The 21,153-nt window shown below is 39.5% G+C and overlaps 1 protein-coding gene across 1 annotated transcript; it reads left to right on the plus strand.

The window, feature by feature from the left end:
• The first annotated feature begins 1,935 nt into the window (after positions 1-1,935).
• Positions 1,936-4,808, plus strand: LOC112183744 (cytochrome P450 704C1). The gene is made up of 6 exons (XM_024322090.2): positions 1,936-2,342; positions 2,424-2,639; positions 3,085-3,375; positions 3,470-3,790; positions 3,911-4,114; positions 4,236-4,808. Exons 1-6 carry the CDS (start codon positions 2,052-2,054, stop codon positions 4,431-4,433), a joined length of 1,521 nt encoding a protein of 506 aa, XP_024177858.1. The 5' UTR covers positions 1,936-2,051; the 3' UTR covers positions 4,434-4,808.
• Positions 4,809-21,153: the final 16,345 nt, after the last annotated feature.

Raw genomic sequence — 21,153 nt, forward strand, 5'->3', positions numbered from 1 at the left:
TGACTACGGTTGACCAATCCGATCGGATTCGAAAATATGGTGAAATTGGCTAAATTTTTTACCACACTCATAATTTATTGTTATAAACTCATCCAACGGTCGGTTTTTTCATTTTCTTTGAATTGATAGGGGTTGCTCTTTGGAGTGTATGATATATAAATATAGGTTTATAAGAGTAACTACGTTTGACCTAGTTGATCGAATTCGAAACAATAACGAAATTGGCTAGATTTTCTACAATCACCATAAAACATTACAATCTCTCCATCGAGCGGTTGATTTCTCCGAATTCATTTTCTACTTCATGGTTGCTTTAGAATGAACCTAAACAATTTAAATGCAATGTATAAGTCATACAACTAAAGGAATAAAATTGGTATACACCAATGTGTTTGTAATTAAAATTAATTTTTTTTATCTTATGTCCACGCACATCCATCGATGGAATATATACAAACGTGATGTGAAAAAATAAGCACGTTTCGCGGTTGCAACGCCATCGGTCAAACAATAAAACATAGAAGTGACTACGGTTGACCAATCCGATCGGATTCTAAAATATGGTGAAATTGGCTAAATTTTTTACCATACTCATAATTTATTGTAATAAACCCATCCAACGGTCGGTTTTTCCATTTTCTTTGAATTGATAGGGGTTGCTCTTTGGAGTGTATGATATATAAATATATGTTTATAAAAAATTAGTGTCTTTAAAAATTTATTTATCAATAAATTAGTATCTATATATAAATATAGATTTTTTTTGGTACAATATAGTTATATAGATCTATTATCTTTGGTTGTATTTGATCATTATCCATTGAATTTCCAAAGCTTGATTAAAAAAAAAAACTTGTGTCTTTAAATATTTATTTATAAATAAAGCCCGCAAGGCCCGGCCCAAAAAAGCCCGCAAGGCCAAGCCCGGCCCGGCCCGAAAAAGCTCGCAAGGCCCGCTTTATATGGACGGGCTTGGATCCTTTGATTTTTAATAAAGCCCGGCCCGGCCCGCAATTATTTAAAAATATGGCAAGACCCGGCCCGGCCCGGCCCGTTGATGACCCCTAACCAAAAAAGCCTTTGCAAAAAAGCCTAGCTAGGTAATAGTGATAAACAAAACAGAAAAGGCTACATTTGAAATCCGATCAACAAATAGAACAAGACACCATAGCAGATTCAGTATAGTTGGGTAATGGGTACGTAAATAACGTAAGGTAAAGTGGTATGTGCTTTCGGCCTCAAAGCATGGTTGCATTCGCAGTTGGTAATGAGGTCCGAATGTCCGATCAATGGTGGATATCAGCTTGTTTCGTCCAAGCCTTGCCCATCTCCAAACCCATATAACAATTGAAATCGAATGAGAAAGACAACTGCTCCTTTTGTTGACATGGATTTGTTCTCCGCTGCTGTAGCATTGAGCTTGAAAGTAATTTTTGCTACAGTAGTGATTAGACCTCACGCCACAACACATGTCTATATATAGCTTGGCTGTGCTCAATTACCATGCATGGTCTAGTGAAATTTTGTCAAGTCCCCACACACACACAGGAAAAAAAAAAAGATTACACAAAACACGTCTTTTATCTATCACGGGCTATTGGACCACCAATCATTTGCTCCATTCACTGTTGTTCTGTCCCGGAGCACAAGTTGAGTTATCCCGTAAGCAAACCACGGGCACATGAAAAATGTTGACAAAAAAAATGCATGAGAGAGCCAGGAAAATGTAAAATCATGATAGAAACTCATAATCTAGCTTCAATGATTAGTCAGAGCAATCTAGAAAAACTTTCGTGATAAGGAACGTGCGATGGAGATTTGGCCAGCCATGTCATTTCTTTCCAAATCAGACCAACAGGCTAGGTTCAATGCCATTATTCATCGGTCCCCAAACGTGTATAATTGGAGTGGAGCCTTGTTCACTTCATTATTGTTCAATAACTGCCGAATTCCCGTGCATATATTTAGCTTGGGATGGTTGGATAGGATGTCGGCACAAACAGAAAAGCTTTCTTCCTCTGCTACTCTTAACATTCTTCATTAACACTATCATGGATTTTGCTTCCACGGTGGTAGCATTAAGTTTAGCGTTAGTTTTAGCTATAGTTTTGGTTAGAGACCATGCTCGAAGATTGCGTAACAAGAACAAGAGATACCATCCTATTGCAGGAACTATCGTGCACCAACTGATCAATTTCCCCAGGGTGCACCATTACATGACTGAGCTTGCATGCAAGTACAAAACTTACAGAATGCTCGACTTTTTCAAAGGTGTGGTTTACACAGCAGATCCTGCAAATGTGGAATATGTGCTCAAAACAAACTTTACTAATTATGGCAAGGTATGATGTGTAATGCTTAAATATATAGAAGTTAAATTTATACGTATTTGCCATTCGAGTTATAGTTCCAACATGCTGCAGGGGTCGTATATATACAGCATTATATCAGATGTTGTGGGCGATGGGATCTTCGCAGTGGATGGGCAAAAATGGCAGCATCAGAGGAAGGTGATGAGTGCTGAATTCTCAACAAAAGTAGTGAAAGACTTCAGCTGTGCAGTTTTCAGAACTAATGCAGTTAAACTTGCCAGCATAATTTATGAAGATATAACCAGCAACCAAGCAATAGAGATCCAAGTATGTTTGCAACGTTTCTGTGTTTCACTAATCACATTACATTGTTATTAAATAAGACATACAGGCCCATTGAGGACTTCAGTGTTACCCAAACAAAAGCCATTGCATATAGATGAGAGGAAATAGCCCAATGCCTTCACCACCTGAACCACAACAATTTTAATGTAGAGCTTTTGTTAATAAATGTAAGATATAGGAATTTCACCATCCCTTTCTATTACCGGCAGAAACCAGTTCATGTGACAGCTGACTTAGCATTAAATAAAAGTTATTCAGTTAACTGATAATCCAAGAGTTTTTAATGAGATACAATGTTTCAGTGAAAAAAAAAACTTGCATGTGAAACATGCATGTAAGGAAGGTTCAATTGTTTTATTTGTTTTAGTTTTTGGTCTTAAGTTGTTATATCTATTTGATATATCATAAATCTTGTATTTTGTGGAAGGATTTGTTTATGAAAGCAACCTTAGACTCAATCATCAAGATTGTACTTGGTATCGAACTAGACAGCATGAGTGGAAAAGATGTAGAAGCCAACCGGTTTACCCATGCTTTTGAATCGGAGCAAGAAGCTGCCTTGTATCGGTTAATTGATGTATTCTGGAAGATCAAACGTTTCTTAAACATCGGTAAGGAAGCAGAGCTAAAGAAAAACATCAAAGTGGTTGATCAATTTGTGTATAAATTAATCAATAGCAAGATTGAAACCATCCAGAATCCAGAAGTTAACCTATTGGTGAGTTACCTTCCATGCCATCCTGCTTGTTATTGCTTATACAGTGAATTAATTTGGTACTTATCATTACTAATGTAATGAGGAATAATGGTAGCTGAAGAAAAGAGACTTGGTTTCAAGGCGTTTGGAATTGAAAGATACTGATCCAAAGTACCTGAGAGACATCGTCCTCTGTGTTACTGTCGCTGGACAAGACACGACAGCTAGTTCTCTTTCATGGTTTGTTTATATGATGTGCAAGCATCTTCAAATACAAGAAAAGATTGCACATGAAGTTAGAGAAGTAATAAATTTGAAAGATAATTCAAGTGTTGATGGGCTTGCAGCAAGCCTTAATCAAGAAGCCCTGAACAAAATGCAATACCTCCATGCAGCTTTAAGTGAAACAATCAGGCTCTATCCTCCAGTTCCAATGGTAGGTAAATCTAATATGCATCAATTGATACTTGTAATGCTACAATTCCTCACATATCTGGATTTGAATAATGTATTGTACTTCTTAACAAGTTTGTTTGTCTGATGTTGCCATTTATAGAACACAAGGATGTGTTTTTCTGATGATACCTGGCCAGATGGATTTAGTGTCAAAAAGGGGGACATGGTGGTATACCAACCTTATGCAATGGGAAGGATGAAATCTCTATGGGGAGATGATGCAGAAGAGTTTAGGCCAGAGAGATGGCTTGATGAAAATGGTCTTTTCCAAGACGAAAGCCCTTACAAATTCATAGCCTTCAGTGTAAGAAAATATATTGAAATCACTCATTCACTCACTACTAGCTGTTGCACATCTTGTTAAAACATAAAGCAAAAGAAGCTACTTAATGTGATTTATGATGAGATTCTGTGCTTACATGCAGGCTGGTCCAAGAATTTGTCTTGGAAAGGAACATGCCTATACGCAGATGAAGATCTTTTCTGCTATTCTTTTAGGTAGCTATATATTCAAGCTAGCTGATGAGAAAAAAGCGGTCACTTACAAGACCATGGTCACCCTACCAATTGATGGAGGTCTCTATGTGAATGCCTCCCCAAGATTATGGCGTGCAAGACCTTAAATCCCATGTGCCATAGCAACTTCAGTGCGTCACTGGTGTTTCTATGTAAACTCCTTTGCCTAGCAGTGTTCAGGTGCCTTAGCATCTTCATACTGTAATGAGTTAAAGTTTGCCTGATAAATTGATGCATGTTGTAGAGAAACTGAAATTGAGAGGTCTCTATGTGAATGCCTCCCCAAGATTATGGCGTGCAAGACCTTAAATCCCATGTGCCATAGCTACTTCAGTGCGTCACTGGTCTTTCTATGTAAACTCCTTTGCCTTGCAATGTTCAAGTGCCTTAGCATCTTCATACTGTATTGAGTTAAAGTTTGCCTGATAAATTGATGCATGTTGTAGAGAAACTGAAATTGAGAGGAATTTGCTATATATTCTCATTGATAATATGGGCCTCTTTATATAGAGGAGTACAATGCATAGAATCCAAATCATACAAAGGGAAGTAATCATACATTGAATAGGAATCTAGATCATTATAATGTAATCTTATTACCAATAGGTCAAGTAACCTAGAGTTTGGGCCAGACACATATTCTGGATTTACTTGAACACTCCCCATTGTGTCGCCCAAATGTGGTGTTTCTCTCGTTGCCTCATTAAAAACCTTGTCGAGTAACAAAAACCCAGTGGGACAAAAATAACCTCTGTCGAAGGGGAAAAATAGCACAGCACATGCACCCTTCACGTTTCGAGACTATACATGCAGACATCTCGCCCTGATGTCTGCATCTCCCCCTGATGACAACGGTCATGGGAGTTCGGATAACTTCCGCAAAAGATGCTACCAACATGTTTCTCGAAAGTGGAATTTAAGTAATGACTTAGTGAGCAAGTCTGTTACACTGTCCTCAGATCGAACCTAGTTCAGTCTGATATTGAGGAGAGTCTGTTGTTACTGATTATGCTTGGTGTTGTCACTTTTGATGTAGCCTTTGCTTCTTTATTCAAAATAAACAACATTATCTTAAATGCTCGCAGGCTCATCTGTGGTAGACTTCAAACCACAATTGTTCAAACATGCGTAATTATGAATCCAATCCATATACATTTTTGAACCACTTTGTGAAGAGCAATAATCTCTGCATTGTTCGAAGATATAGCGACTAGGGTCTATTTTTGTAGACCTCCAAGATATCACAGTCTTTACCTATGGTGAACACTTAACCATTTTGGGAATGACCTTTGTGTGGGTAAGAGAGATACCCAACATCAGCAAAACCTTCCAAAACACATATCATTTTGGGATGGGGATAGTGGACGCATGCCAGTGTTGGCGGCGTTCCTGGTGTGTGATGGGTCCGAATCCATCATCTCTTTGTAGGGATAGAACAAGCCCATATCAATCATACATCTCAAGTATTGAAATATATGTTTTACACAAATCCAATGGTGTCACGTTGGCGCATAGCTATATCTAGCTAACAAGTTCACTGCAAATGAGATGTCTGATCTTGTGCATTGAGTTAAGTACAATAATGCGTCTATTATACTTAAGTAAGGCACTTATTCCTCTAGCACATCTTCATTATCATCCTTCGAATGAAGAGGATCCCTTTCGGACCAAGATTACGAACGAGTTGGTCTTACCCTCTTTGCACCAATGGAGCTTAAGATATTTCTGTTTTGGTGATTGAGGGTCAGCAGAAGACTTCATGACAGATCGGAAAATTTTGACCGGCTTGGGTTTTCATCTCAGTTGAAGATATGTGGCTCACTTCATATGGATAGAAAGCTCTCTGAGTCTACTTTTCATTCCAAGTGGTCTCACTTAATTGTCTCTTTCTGAGTATGAGATATGGGCATTTGAAGACAGAAATGTCATTGCTAGAAAGTTTTCTGCACTCACTAGTTTTGTTCACTCGGGCACTTCATTTCATCTTTGGAGGATAGTCTATGGACAGTCATGGAGTGTGTTGGATGTGTTCAAGGCCATGATCTTAATGGAGGACCTTGTCCTTATTCTTTGGTGGCCTACTTGTGACGCATTGCTCCTTGGACACTATATATTTCTCAATGGTGTCGATCTTTCATGAGCACCTAGAGCTATTATGGAGCATACGTTGAGGAAGTCAAGGCCTTGTGCCTTGAGGTTGGTGTCTCTTATTAGTCTTCTCCGAAGGTCATGAGCAATGGAGGGTCGACAAAGGGGGTTTTCCGTAACTTTTCTCTGCATTTAGTTTAGTATATTTGTGTAGGTTTTTCTTGTGCCTTCGCCCGGACTTCACTCTCATGCCTAATTCTGACTTCGATTTAGCTTTCGAGCTCACTTGACAACATTGAGGACAATGTTGGTTTTAAGTGTAGGGGTGAGGGCTTGGGCGCCCTTAAAAAAAAAAAAGATAGCTATTTGTAATTAGAAGTTAGTGGTTAATGCCTTTTCCAACCCCAATGACGAGACATAGACTTAACTTGTTATGATTGCGGAAAGATTAAGCATGATCTACTACTGTGAATTTGTTTTGTGATTGAGTGTATATGTGATCTATGCTTGATTATATGTGTGCACATAGCCTATGTTAGGTTCTTTCATCATAGTTAGAGAAGCATATAGATTATTCGATTAACTTGCATGCCTTATTTGTGAGCTTTTGTGCCTATATCTATAGTGTTTGCATCGTTCATTCACTTATTCTTTCATGTGTGTATAATTTCATGACATTGCGTATCTAGAACTTGCTTGAGACATCTCGAGGCTATTTTTAGCTTGCGACATGATAGAAAGGATTGAGGCATTAGGACTATATACCACCATGGCCAAAGAAGCATATGCCCAAAGATATTTACCACTAGATTGCCATTTTGAGCCTATGTATATATTTAGCCTTTTTGTTCATTTGCACCACAAATTCCTACCTAGCCTATACACTTTTATCCTACCCTTCCATGGTAGTTGGTGAAGCGATTCAAGAGAATGACTTTATGTTTGAGAGCTTCAAAAGAAACAAAAAGTCAAAAGTGTGAGGTTACAAAAGAATAAGTGTGGGGGTGAGTGATTTTGAATAGAAAAGAAAGTTTCGAAAGAGTTCCAAAGAAGAAGAAGAAGAAGAAGAAGAAGAAGAAGAAGAAGAAGAAGAAGAAGAGGAAGAAGTTGTGAAAATAAAAATAAAGTTCAAGAAAAAAGAAAAGTAGAAGAAAGAAAAAAAAAAAAAAAAAAAATATATATATATATATATATATATATATATATATAAAGTAAGTTGTGTGAAGAAAAGAAAAGAGAAAGAAAGAGTATTATGTTGTATAGTGTGGGTTGTACATTGAGATTAGAGTGAGTGAGTTAGCATTTGAATGCAAAGTCATATATCTCTGCAAGAGAGAATTGCTTCACCGATTTCCATGGACTTTGTCTTTCCTTATCTTTCATTTCTATTAGCCACTTACCCTTAGCTCCATTACAACCAAATAAAAGACCTCTTGATCTTGAAAGTTGTGGACTACCTAGCGGAGATGAGATCGAAAAGCAAGCATATGGCGGCACGTGTTGTGAAATTGCTTTAGAGTGAAATACATGTAACCCCTAAACACTTTAGTGGTAATATTTAGTGAACATTTGTGAGTTTAGTGTGTTGTATCGGGTCTTCTATGTGCCTATTTGATTATGCTGGATTAATTTGACACGTGGTCAACACATGCATATACTTGTGCATTTCTCACACGTGCATCTTAATTGTCTTACAAATTCATAATTCCTATGCTATGGTTTGTCGACTTCATGATCATCTACATAATTAGTTCTCCGAGGGTTATGGTTGGAAATGCTAATACCACATTTTACTTATGTTTGAGTTAGTAGGTTTTCGGATTATATTTCATTTAGTTTTCTTGAGGACAAGCAAAGTTCAAGTGTGGGGGTGTGATTACGCGCATTTATATGCATGTAATTGTATCCAAAACTCTAGAAATAAGTTAATCCTCAAGTCAATTATTATGTTATTAATCCATTTTTATTTATTGTGTAAGAAATAAGCAAAATTATGGAAATCGAGAGAAAATGGTGGAAAATTGAGCAAAATAGAGTTTACCACAAAAAGACGAAAACCTAACACCAAGTGAACCATGATTGATGGCATGAAGGAACGGAATCCAATTGCCTCCGATAATTTGTGTGGAATTGCAAGAAGAAGAGAAAGGAAAGGAATAGACAAAAAAAGAAAAGAAAAAAAATAATGCAGCTTAATTAATTAAGTTAATTAATCACTTGATTAATTAGCTTAATTAATCAAGCTTTGGTTGAACCGTAGAAGCCAAGCACGTGCAGGGGGAGGGGAGGCAAGCAACTTAATAATGGTTCAATTAATCAATGGGTGCAGCCATTCCATTTTTGACACGTAGCAACCTTAGCTCCTCTTTTCTCCACAAAGATGACTCTCACCTCACATGCTTTCACGTGCCTATTTAACCCTCAGACTGCAGCACCATATATAATCATCCCTTCACTCTTCGACAGATTGGAGATCACCCTAGAGACAGCAGCGCCGCACTCAACCCAAACAGAGCAGCTGCTCTCTTCCCCATCTTTCTTCACCATTTTCCCATCTTTTCTTTAGTTTATTTTGAGATTTGAAGGATTACTCACACAAAGCTTCAAGGATCCATCAAGGAGACTTCTCCTCTACAAGATTCAATATTTGGGTATTTTGTGGGAGTTGTAATTCAAAGCTAGTCATGCTAGCTTTTTAGCTATTTGTGACTATACTTGTTTTCTCCTACACTTATCTACTCTTTACTATTTGAATTTTGTAATTTTGATGTCTATGATTATGGGTTGTGAGTAATTTCCTTGTTGGGGGTTAGGGTTGTATCCCTGACCCAAATTTTGTGTAAAAGATGTTTAATTTAATGTAATGATGTAATTTTCATATGATGGATGCTTATATCTATTTTTGTTGGTTTAAAATGCATGTCTAGGAGTCTAGTCAACTCTAGGGTGTGTATTTTGAGCATGTCTAGGATGGAATTAGAGTCTTGACCCCCTCTAATTCCTAAGCTAGAAACCTCAATTTCGTATTCGATGGATTATAAGCATGGTGATTTACACCCGTTGCATGATTGCGTGGGCGGGTCGCTTAGTAGTCTAATTCCTCGATCTCTACGCCTCTTAATGTAAATTAGTGACCTTTGAACCTGCTCTAATTCATGCCAAGTGAGTTCATACGACTCTTGAACCGGAGTAGGAATACCATGAAAGGGAATTTCGGTCCTTGAGCCTTGAACCACCTTGGATACGACTACCGCCAAAATAGAAAATTTGCATCTAAATTAGATTAGCTTCCGACACATGAAATTTGGTAAAGGAACCTCCCTAGCACCCGACATTCCCATTTATTTGGTTACACTTTTATTAATGTCTTTGCATTTTTATTAATTGCTTTTCATTTCATTACATTTTGTTAAGGGTTAAATACTGCTTACTCCCTATACTTATAGAGTTTCATCGTTTCAGTCCCTGACCTTTGAATTTCACCTAAAAAGTCCTTAAACTCCCAATTTCCTCCTAATTAGTCCATGCCATCAAAAACTCCGTTATCTTCCCTTAAAAAAGTCTATTATACCCTCAATTACTTCCAATTTTTTTTTTTCTCTTCCTCTACTTTTTTATTTTTTTTTCTTCTTCCGGCTTTCTCGCATCCTTTTGTTCATCTCCTCATCAAGATGGTTCCAATCCACACACCTTCAAGAGGTGAAATGAAAAAAAGAAATAAAAGAGAGAAAAAAATAAATTTAAAAAAAATAAATAAAAGTGAGGGCATAATAGACTTTTTTTGGCAAATTTAATAGAAAATTTTGACAGCAGGGACCAATTGGGAGAAAATTGAGAGTTCAAGGACTTTTTAAGTGAATTTCGAAGGTCAGGGACTGAAACGATGAAACCCTATAAGTATAGGGGGTAAACAGTATTTAATCATTTTGTTAATCTAAAATCATCTCTCAAAATATTGTATTTCAACTCATTGTACATAATCATCACCAGGCTCTTAGTTGTGATTAGGCTTTGGTCAGAACCAAAACCGAGCATTGCTAGGGCTTGGTGCCTTAGATTAGCATTTTTATTTATTTTCTTTTTCTTTTCTTTGTTTGCTAAGTGTCTTTATTTCCGACTACCCAAGGATTCTGGGTTAGCCACTAATCCCTGCGGTACGATAACTTTGGGCACAATATTTCCCTATTTTGACAACGATACGTACTCTTGTGTAAATATGTATCAAATCAGTGTTCCTGGTGTGTGATGGGTCTGAATCCATCATCTCTTTGTAGAGATAGAACAAGCTCATATCAATCATACATCTCAAGTATCGAAAGATATCTTTTACATCAATCCAATGGCGTCACGTTAGCGCATAGCTACATCTAGCTAACAAGTTCACTGCAAATGAGATGTCCGGTCTTGTGCATTGAGTTAAGTACAATAATGCGCCTATTGTACTTAAGTAAGGCACTTATGCCTCTAGCACATCTTCATTATCATCCTTAGAACGAAGAGGATCATTTTCAGGACCAAGATTACGAACGATCATGGGGGTGCTTGAAGGTTTGACCTTGTCAAAATGTCTAAGTATCTATCAACACGATGCTCAAGTTCCAAACCGAGACATAATCATGTTCTCCCAAAATCCTTCATCTTAAAATCGGATTTCAAGTGTTCAGCGGTTTGCCTTAACTCTTTAAGGGCTTCCAATGAGGATCATGTCCAACATGAACCACGATAGAATCCGAAACTTTTTATGAAAACGCGCGAGCATATCCATTCCCAATCAAGTAGTCACTTTAGTTAGCATTTCAATCTTATTGCAAACGCACTCCGTGGTCTGGAGCCACTTGACTTGGGTAAATGAAGTTCACCATGAACCTTCATGTATGTTCCGTATCTAGATCCCCATAGAGATACGTAGTGACCACATTTGTAAGCTGCATAATCAGTTATTCAGAAACTACCAAACTGACAGGGTAGTGGAATGCAATGACATCCATTACGAAAGAATATATCTCATCGTAGTCGATTCCAGGGCGTTTTGTGAGAAGCCTTGCGCCATAAGGCAAGAATGTCATCTCTTTTTCTCATCACACTTTCTAACGAAGACCTATTAGTCAATAGGTTTTATGTTAGGAGGTGTTGGCATCACTGGCTTGAAAACCTTCCTCTTCGTTAGAGAATCCATCTTAACCTGAATCGCATCTTTCTATTTAGGCTAAATCTCTCTATATTGGCATTCATTCATCAACGAAGCGTGGCTCGATATCATCAGACTCAACAAACTCATGCTCAATGAAATGCTCGACTACATCATCAATTATGATAGAGTTTCTATCCCACGTCTCATGTATACTAGTGTAATTTTCATAGAGCTCTATATTCTCAGGAATAGGTTCTGACGTTGAGGCATCCCCCAACGGTAACCATAATCTGGAAGATTCTCATGAGACGGATTTTGAGTCTTGATGATCAAAGGATTAGAATGTGTCAAAGTATCCTTCGAACGCACGGGCCTCCCACGCATCCTTGCTGAGGCCATGGCCTGTAACACTAGAGTGCTACTTTCTTTGGCGTTGGCACCATGCCTACCTCCGTGTAGGGTGGCGCTACGTCCTCTTGTAGGGACGTCCTTCCTTGCAGGCATATTTTCAGCAGATGTGTGATCTCGTCAGTTTAATAGGGATCGAGATGGGACATAGTGGGGACAGACCATAACAACTCCTATCGTTCCTGCTAAACATTCATGTTCTTATCTCCCCCTAATGACGGGAAAACTGTCTCATCAAAGTGACATCCGCAAATCTAGCGGTAAGGAGATCGCCTAACAAGGGCACTAAGTGGCAAACGATTGTTGGAGGCTCAAATCCAACGTAGTTACCTATTCGTTTGTAAAAACCCATCATAGAGCGCTATGGTGGCGCAATTGGCACATAAATGACACACTCAAATATGCATAAGTACAATACTTGTACCCAGTCACTAGCTGTAATGCAAAGATAGATTGAGTGGCGGTGGGTCGTAGACGAATTATCATAGCTACATGCAATATTGCATCACTCTAAGCGGATATAAGGAGATTGGTGCGCATTACCAAATTTCGAGCTACCATCGTAGTCGTTTCCACGAGACCATTTAGGTGTGTACATGGGAATATGATGTCTAACATCAGTCCCAATGCAATAATCATTGAAAGTCTTCGATGTAAACTCTCTAGCATAGTCAAATCCAATTGACTGAATAGGATGATTCGGGGAGTGAGCCTGTTGTCATATGATATGTGCTAGGAGTGTAATATAAGCAGCATTTACAAGTGGATAATGGCACAACACGTGAGCAACGTGGTTGCTTGTCAACCAAGATCATGAGATATTTTTACGTCCCCAGGTTGGTTGAATCAATCTACAGAATCCCCATAGATTATATGTAAGAACAGAATGAGTATTTTGGGATCCTTTGCGTATGACGGTCTCAGTCCTAATTTCTAGAAGGAACAGGCTTTGCAAAATGAGCGAGGGGCCTTAGAAGCAACCAATGAGAATTTTGGTTGGGCCCGAGCGTTCGTAGCACTATTAGAAGCAAAATGTGTGACTACATCACCCATCATGGCGTTGGAACCATGGAAAGTGGCATCCATGGCATCTTGACCATGGGGAGGGATATCTATGGCGTCGTGGCCATGGGTAGCGCCATTTATGGCGTTGTCACAAGGGACTTGGGTGGCCCTATGGCGTCCCAAGATAGCTGCAGAGACAGATGCTGCAGTGGCTGCTGTCTTACTAAGTCTTGGAATCAATTTTCGATTCTTGCTTCTTCTCAATCTGAAGAATGGATGTCTGTATGAAGTCTTTAGTAGACGGATCATCATATCATGACTAGGATGATCTATCATGTCGTGACAAAGCCAATATGTGTCTAAATCTAAGAGATCTTCTCTCATAACTTTATTGGATTTAATAGCTCGAATAGTGACATAATGTCCACTAGAAAGACACATAAACTTCTCTAAGATGCGCCTTTGTTCGTAATCATTAGAGGTATTGCAAAGGAACTCATTTCCGTTCTCTACATGCATCTTCGCATGGAATCCGTTGGCAATTCATAGGTGCGATTTGCCCTAGGAGCGTAGAGAGTTTTTGCGACAGTAATCAAGGTGTCTTTTGGCAAAGGGAACTTGGGCTATTCTATGTCCTTGAATTAATACTGATGGCCTAGCCATCGTAGTTACAAAAGTAATATGCTCAGAAAAAATGGAGTCATAAAGAACTCGAAATTGTATTCATAAGCCAACGGAGTACATCATTGTCTCTTAACCATTAGGACAATCTAATCCAAATGCTAGCTAACAAAGTATATGGCAATTGCCTATTACATCTCTTGGAAAAATAAAGATTTAAACAGAATTGGCGATCTATTGATCACAGCCAGATTTGTAGTCTTCAACCATTCACTCTAGATCATCTTCTTGATCTTCTTGTTCCACATAGTGAGCCTCTCCTGCTTCATAATATGCTTTATAGGCGGTGACAATTTCTTCACGAGCTCAACAAATGTGTGCCCAATGATTAGACACTCCACATCGAGAACATACATCTCTTTGCTCAAACTCCATTGATTGAGGCACTTTGAAAGCATAATTTAGATGGCTCTTAGTGTTGGTGGCGCCACCAACATGGCCAGAGGTGTTATCTCCCTCTCTCTTTCCACATTGACCTCTTCGGTTCCGTGTTTACCTATTTTGGCGGTGACCTTCCCAAGCAGAGCAATTATATGGACCAAGACGTCCCAAAGTATCCCTAAGATTAGGGTTTCGCTCTTGGCACCGTCTCTTAGGGGCGCGACTATAATTGGATTCCGGAATAAATTCTGTTTCCATGGATCTCGAATTATAGTTCTTCACAATGATGTTGTCATGCTTTTCAGTGACATTCATAGCTCCAATAAGCTCATGAAACCTTGTGATCCGTCCTGCAGTAACATCGATTTGATAGTTCATAGCAACCATCAATGTAGAGACGGGGAAGGTAGAGAGAGTCTTTTCAATCAACATTGCATCTGTGATCTCTTGACCACAGAATTCCATTAAGGATTTAATGCGAAGTACTTCCAAGTTGTAGTCAAGAACTTACTTGAAATCACAGAAGCGGAGGCTATGCCATCTCATTTCTAAGTCAGGAAGCAGGGAGTCACGGACGTTGCCAAATCTTTCTTCGAGTGAGACCCACAGCCTTCTGGGGTCTCCTTCATTCATACACTCATACTGGAGCGAATCATCCATATGATAAGTCATTAGGATGATAACTTTCGCCTAATTTGCCTCTAAGGCTGCTCTATTTGCTTCCAAAGCTTGAGTTTGCTCAATAGTCAACACGTCCTGACTAGGCTCGAGAATCATATCCAAGATTCCATCGGCCTTGAGATGCTAGCGGATATCACGAACCCACCTGTGATATCCTGAGCCAGTTGTTCCCAATGGAGCAAAGTTCAATTTGTTCAGGTTACTCATCCTGAAAGAGAACAAGAAAAATGGTCAATTTCGGAGCGAAAAAGGCTACCATGAAAACAATGAAATTTATGAGTGTAGTCGCTTCCAAGAAATTAGGGATTTTTGAGCGTAGCCGCTTCCAAGAAAATCTGATTCCAAGAGAGGTTTTGGATTAGATTGAAACAATGATGTATGTGGTCAATCGTTTTCTTTTCAACAAACTCTAAGTTTGGAGGACTCTACAAGCTCCAAGCTTAGAGTGAGGACGAACCCCCCACAGTTTGGCTATTGGTCTCCCCTATGAAGAAGAAAGGGGGGTAGAAGAAGGGAGGTTGCAAGTCCCCGAGAAAAGAAGAGAAAATAAGAAAAACTCAAAAACGGGAACTTTTAGAAAAGTTTACCTCTTAAGATTGCAAAACGTATATGGTCCTTGTCGTAGGATTAGAGACGAGCTTCAGTCCTAGTGCAAGCAAGCAGACTTGTAGGATTGTAGCGTGGTTGCAGAGACATGGGGGTCGCGGAATAGCTGAGTTGCGGAGTCACGAGGGCACTAGGTGGGGGAGAAGCGAGGTCGTGGAGTCGTTGAGTCGCAAGGTCGCAGGATCGAGGAGTCGCGAGGTCGAGGGGTCTCAAGGTCGCGGGGTCTCTGAGTCGCGAGGCCGCGGGGTAGCGGAGTCTCGAGGTTGCGAGGTAGCGATATGGTGGGGCTGCGGAGTTGCAGTCGTGAGGGCAGGCAAGCATGCGCGAGGGCAGAAGGTAAGCAGGGCTAACCTGGTAGGGTTAGCGTTAAGTTTAGATGCGGGGGCTGCGGGGGTAGTAGTAGTGCAGGCATCGCTAATCCGGTGAAGCTTGATCAATTTATGGGGTTTTGGTTTCTAAGGCTAGGGTTATACCTCGTGCTAATAACGTGTTGTAGAGAAACTGAAATTGAGAGGAATTTGCTGTATATTCTCATTGATAATAGGGGTCTCTTTATATAGAAGATTACAATGCATAGAATCCAAATCATACAAGGAAAGTAATCATACATTGAATAGGAATCTAGATCCTTCTAATGTAATCTTATTAGCACTAGGTCAAGTAACCTAGAGTTTGGGACAAACACATATTCTGGATTTACTTGAACAATGCAACAATATAATATAAAAGTATTATTTGAGGAAGAGCTTTAGCGATATGATTGATATTTTCACTAGTTAACCATCTTGAGTGCGATTAATTGGCATAACAGACCACATAAGAACAAGGGTGAAACCTTTTCTCTCAGCGTCAGGCGGTGAGTTTTCACTTTACCATATGAGAAATTATGTACTTGGTAGTCACCTTTCGGGTGACAAATAGTGCTAAACTTTGTCTCATAGGTATTTACATGAAACAAGATATTTCAAACATTTGAACTGCAGAAGATGGGCAAAGAGAGAGATCCCCATGAAAATGCTCTTTTTATTGCCTACGACCTGAGAACAGAATACAAGGCATTTCAAACAGAGAGCAGCAGAGAATAGGCACCAAAAAGCGAATAAATATAAGTTTAAAGATAATATTTTTGAAGGAAGATAATGATTGTATTCATAATAAAATACTTAGGCCAAAATGGCACAATATATAGTTCCCATCAGGATTGATAGGTGCTATTACACTTAGAACAATTCTGCTCCTTTATTCAGGAGCCTATCAGAACAAGAATATTCTAACTATGAAAAATAGTAAAGAAACAGTCTCTGAAGCCAATGTGCTCAATTGCGGTGCATCAAGAAACTATTCAATTTGGATGTAGAATACTGACTGTTCTATAGGCTTACGTCAAACACAAGTGATAAGAGTATATTTATGCGATGTTAATAGCGTTAATCTCCATACTTTCTTTATTAGTTTGGGTTAATTACATATAAGTGCATCTTTGAATGTTTTTTTAGTCATAAGGCCACTAACAAGTTTTTTCCCTCATAAGGCCACTAGATTAAAAAAGGTGTTATATTTTGGATATTAAAAACCAACATATTTACATAAATACCACTAGAGTAAAAAGTCAACAATCATTCTCTCTCTCCTCTCCGGCAAGGTCTCCGACCAACTCCGGCGGGTCTCCGGTTGACCTCCGGCCAACTCCGGCGGGTCTCCGGCCAACTCCGGCGAGTCTCAGGCCGACCTCCGGTGACTACAAAAGCTACTGTCACTAACACCAAAAGCTACTGTTGCCAGGAATAAAAGCTACTATGGTGAGATTTCCTGCAACCTCCGGCGAGGTCACAAAAGCTACTATCGCCAGCAACAAAAGCTACTCTCACCAACACTAAAAGCTACTCTCTCCCACCGACACTAAGCTACTGTCGCCAGCAACAAAAGCTACTCTCTCCCACCGACACTATGCTACTGTCGCCAGCAACAAAAGCTACTTTCACCATAAACAAAAACTACTATCACCAACACCAAAAACTGCTTAACCATCACCAAAAACTGCTTAATCTATTCCGGTGAGGTCTCCGGCGATATCACAAATGCTACTGTCACCCACACCAAAAGTTACTGTCACCAGAAGAAAAAGTTACTCTCACTAACAAGAAAAACTACTGTCACCAATAGTAAAAACTACGCTCACCAACAAGAAAAAATATTGTCCATATTACTACCGTCTCCAACAACAAAAGCCACTATAATCAATACCAAAAACTACTCTTACCAGCACCAAAAGGTACTACCAAACTAAACAAAATTACTCCCGAAGATTGAGAAAACTATTACTCCTAATTTCAACAAACACAAATCCAATTGGGTGCAAATTTTGCCAAATCGTTTGAAATCAACAACAAACCAGTCAATAAATATTCACATGCCACAATCCATAGAGAAACCAGAGGTGAGTAGAGAATCGGAGCTTGCTTGCTGACCTTGAACATCTACACGCACTGGTGGAGTGACGTGACCTTGTTGGCACCGTGGATCTTCGAGTTGCAGGTCAGACATAGGTAGACCGAGTCGGTGAGGCAAAAGAAGGCCGAAGGCAACAATTTGCTGGCAAGAAATCTCAACGCCTAAGTTCGAGCACGAGGTCGAGTTCACAGAGAAGCTAGAGGCGAGTAGAGAATCGAAGAGATTTGAGCTCCGATCGGAGCTTTGTCGTTGTCTTCAGGCATGGCGGCGCTGTTTCGAGGTTTTGAAAGCTTGGAATCTCACCAGATCGGAGGCGGTGGTCGTTGGAATCAGGGAGGTGAAGAAGTGTGCAGAGAGCGTCCCTTAATCAACGATGGAATCTCACCAGATCGGAGGAGGTGGTCGTCGGATTCGGGGCGGTGGTCGTTGGAATCGGGGAGGTGAAGAAGTGTGCAGAGAGCGTCCCTTAATCAAAGATGGAATCTCACCAGATCGGAGGAGGTGGTCGTCGGAATCGGGGCGGTGGAGAGGTGTGGAGAGAGCATCGTGCCTTAATCGGCGATGGGATGGCTAGGCTTTGGTCAGGTTTGTGTTGTGGTTCAATTGATGGTGACGGTGATGAGAGATGGTGGCCGGAGTTGATACTTTCTGGTGATTACAGAGGAAAGAGAAGAAGAAAAGAGATCGGGGAAAGAGAGAGAGAGAGAGAGAGAGAGAGAGAGAGAGGAAATGAATTTCTTTTCGTTTGGCTCCGATCATGAAGTTAGTTTTCTTCACGAAGGGTAAAATTGTCAGGGTGAAAATAACTTCAAGCTATAACTGGCCTAATGTGTACAAAAAAAACTTTGGTGGCTTTATAACTAATTTAAGTTTCAAACTGACACTTGTGTGTAATTTTCTATATTAATTTAGTGTATTTTCTAGTTATTTACTTTGTTTATTTGTTTTATAGGTATCTTGGAGTAAAGAACAAGAAAAGAAGTAAAAGAGGGATTGAAAAGCAAAATCGGGAAATCTGCCTGTGCAGATCAGTTAACTTCTACAGAGCACTGAGACCAGCTCAGAACGATACAGAAGATGATCTTTATATTGATGGATAGCCTCGGATGTCTAGTTTCTGAATCTTTTTACAGCTCATCAATATCATTTTTCTAGAGGAAGTTATGGCCAATTTAGTACAAGAGGTCAGGCTGTGCGTGAATATGAGGTTGGACGGGAATTTATGTTTCGAGGCCCAAATCACACCAAGAAGCCCGAGGACGAGTTTGTGCTTCATATTCCGACTTATGATTGACAAATGGCATGATGTGAATGGTTAGAATAAGTCATCAAGTTCAAGAGCCAATAGGAAAACTCCACCTAAGCACGTGAACCCTAATTCTTTTAGGTTTAATTTGGATTTCCTAACCTCGAAGCATATAAACGGAGATCAATCTGCAGCAGCTCGGGCTCTCTTCTTCTTCCTCCCTTTTTCATTATTTTTTTGTTTTTGATTCCAATTATGTGTAACTAAATTTCCAGTAGTTAGGGGGCAGTTGAAGCCCCTAGACATGATCCATAACGTGCTTTGATATTCAATTTGTTTTCCAATTAATAAAATTGAGGTTTTGTTTACCGATTTTTCATTGGTGAATTCTATGTTTGTGTGCTTTGGAGGCCTACTTAGTATGCATTCTAGGGTTCTAATACTTTGATTGTTTGATGCCTGGATCAATAGTTGGATTCCTCAAATTATCTAGAGAAGTAATTGATAGTTTTCACTAGCAAGTAAACAAAACCCTAGGTTTAGCAAGGCTCTAAGTTATTTGCGATGCCTAGTGATTGCTCAAACTCTTTTCAAACTTAATGATCTCTGCATGTTTAATCTAATAAACGTACCTTTAGGTTGCATTGCTTGGGAATAATCTAGGTGTAGAGCACTTCCTGCCTAGCGTACAAAGTAAGAAAGAGTAATAGGTTGTGTTCAAGCGTACCAAGCAAATCTGAGTGTCTTCAACTAAGTTAATTGGTAGCAAATTGGACAAAGTGTGTTGTGTGTGATTGTTGGGGGTGGATACTTTTTTTTTTTTTTGGAAGTCGAAATTTTATTCAAATAGAAGAAAGGTACAAGAGGAAGGGGGGACTAGGCCAAATTCACTTCCAAGAGCCGCAAAGAAACAAGCCGGGCATACCTGAACTTGCAAAGGAACAATACATAAATAGTACGAAAAAAAACAATCTGACAAGAACAAAGGACAAACTATAAATCTACGGGAAAACCTAAACTAAGAGAAGCAATAATTAATTCTTGAAGACAAGTCTCTACCAAACTCTGCGAGAAAGGAAGAGGGTAAGGTTCTCCACCAGACTGCACCAACATTTGAGGCTCCATAACGGGCAAATTTGTCAGCTGAAGCGTTCCCTTCTCTAAAGATATACGTCATTCTGAAAATTCATCCAAGAGGTACGCAATCTCCATGGTATTGAACCAGGGTTCTTGAAGTACCGGAGTGCCAATATTGAGTCCGTTTCCAACCAAATATGAGTCCAGCGACGGACCAAAGCAACATTAATTGCTTCAATAATCGCGAGAATCTCAGCATCAATAGCACTTGGCACCGTAGCATTATATGAGAAACCCCCAAGAAAAAGCCCCTCAGAGTCTCTGAACACACCCCCAAAACCTGCTCTTATAGGGCCTGAAAATGAACCATCCGTATTTACCTTTATCCAACCCGATGGAGGAGCCTCCCAAACCACTGGTATAAACTTTAGGGCCTTTGCTCTGAGTGGAGAGACTCCTAACAATGAATAAACCGGCGCTGCAGATGCTATTCGAGCACAAGGAACAAAGTAACACAGCGCTGATTCCTTGAACGAATTAATGAAGAACTGTTTAAATAGCCAAGAAACAAACACTCTCCCATCAAACCTTATTTTATTTCTTTTAGTCCATATACACCAAAACAGATTGCAAACAGCTAACCTCCATAAAAGTTTTGAAGCAAAAGGAAGTTGGTTTAATAAATCGAGAGAGAAGAGCCCCTAAAAAGAAAATATCGCTTGGTGCTATAGGCGGAACATGTCAAAAAACCAAGTCCATACGTCATGAAGAATAGGGAAATTAAAGAAAAGATGTTGTATAGATTCCACATTCGATTGACAGAGTGAGCATTGAGAGCAAATAATCTTACCTCTTCGCTACATGATCTCATCAACCAAGATTTTGTGATGCAAAACTTTCCAACAAACAATGCTTTTTCGGGGTTGCAATGCTTTGTGCAATATAGCCATTCCCCACTCAAGAGGAACATTCGGGTCCTAAAGAAAAGTATAAGCCTCTGCTGCAGTCAAGGAACCAGATGAGGTAGTAGGCCAGATCACAGTATCCTCCAAAACAGCCTCTGGAATGTCAA

This window comes from Rosa chinensis, chromosome 1 (assembly GCF_002994745.2).
Source record: "Rosa chinensis cultivar Old Blush chromosome 1, RchiOBHm-V2, whole genome shotgun sequence".
NCBI lineage: Eukaryota > Viridiplantae > Streptophyta > Magnoliopsida > Rosales > Rosaceae > Rosa > Rosa chinensis.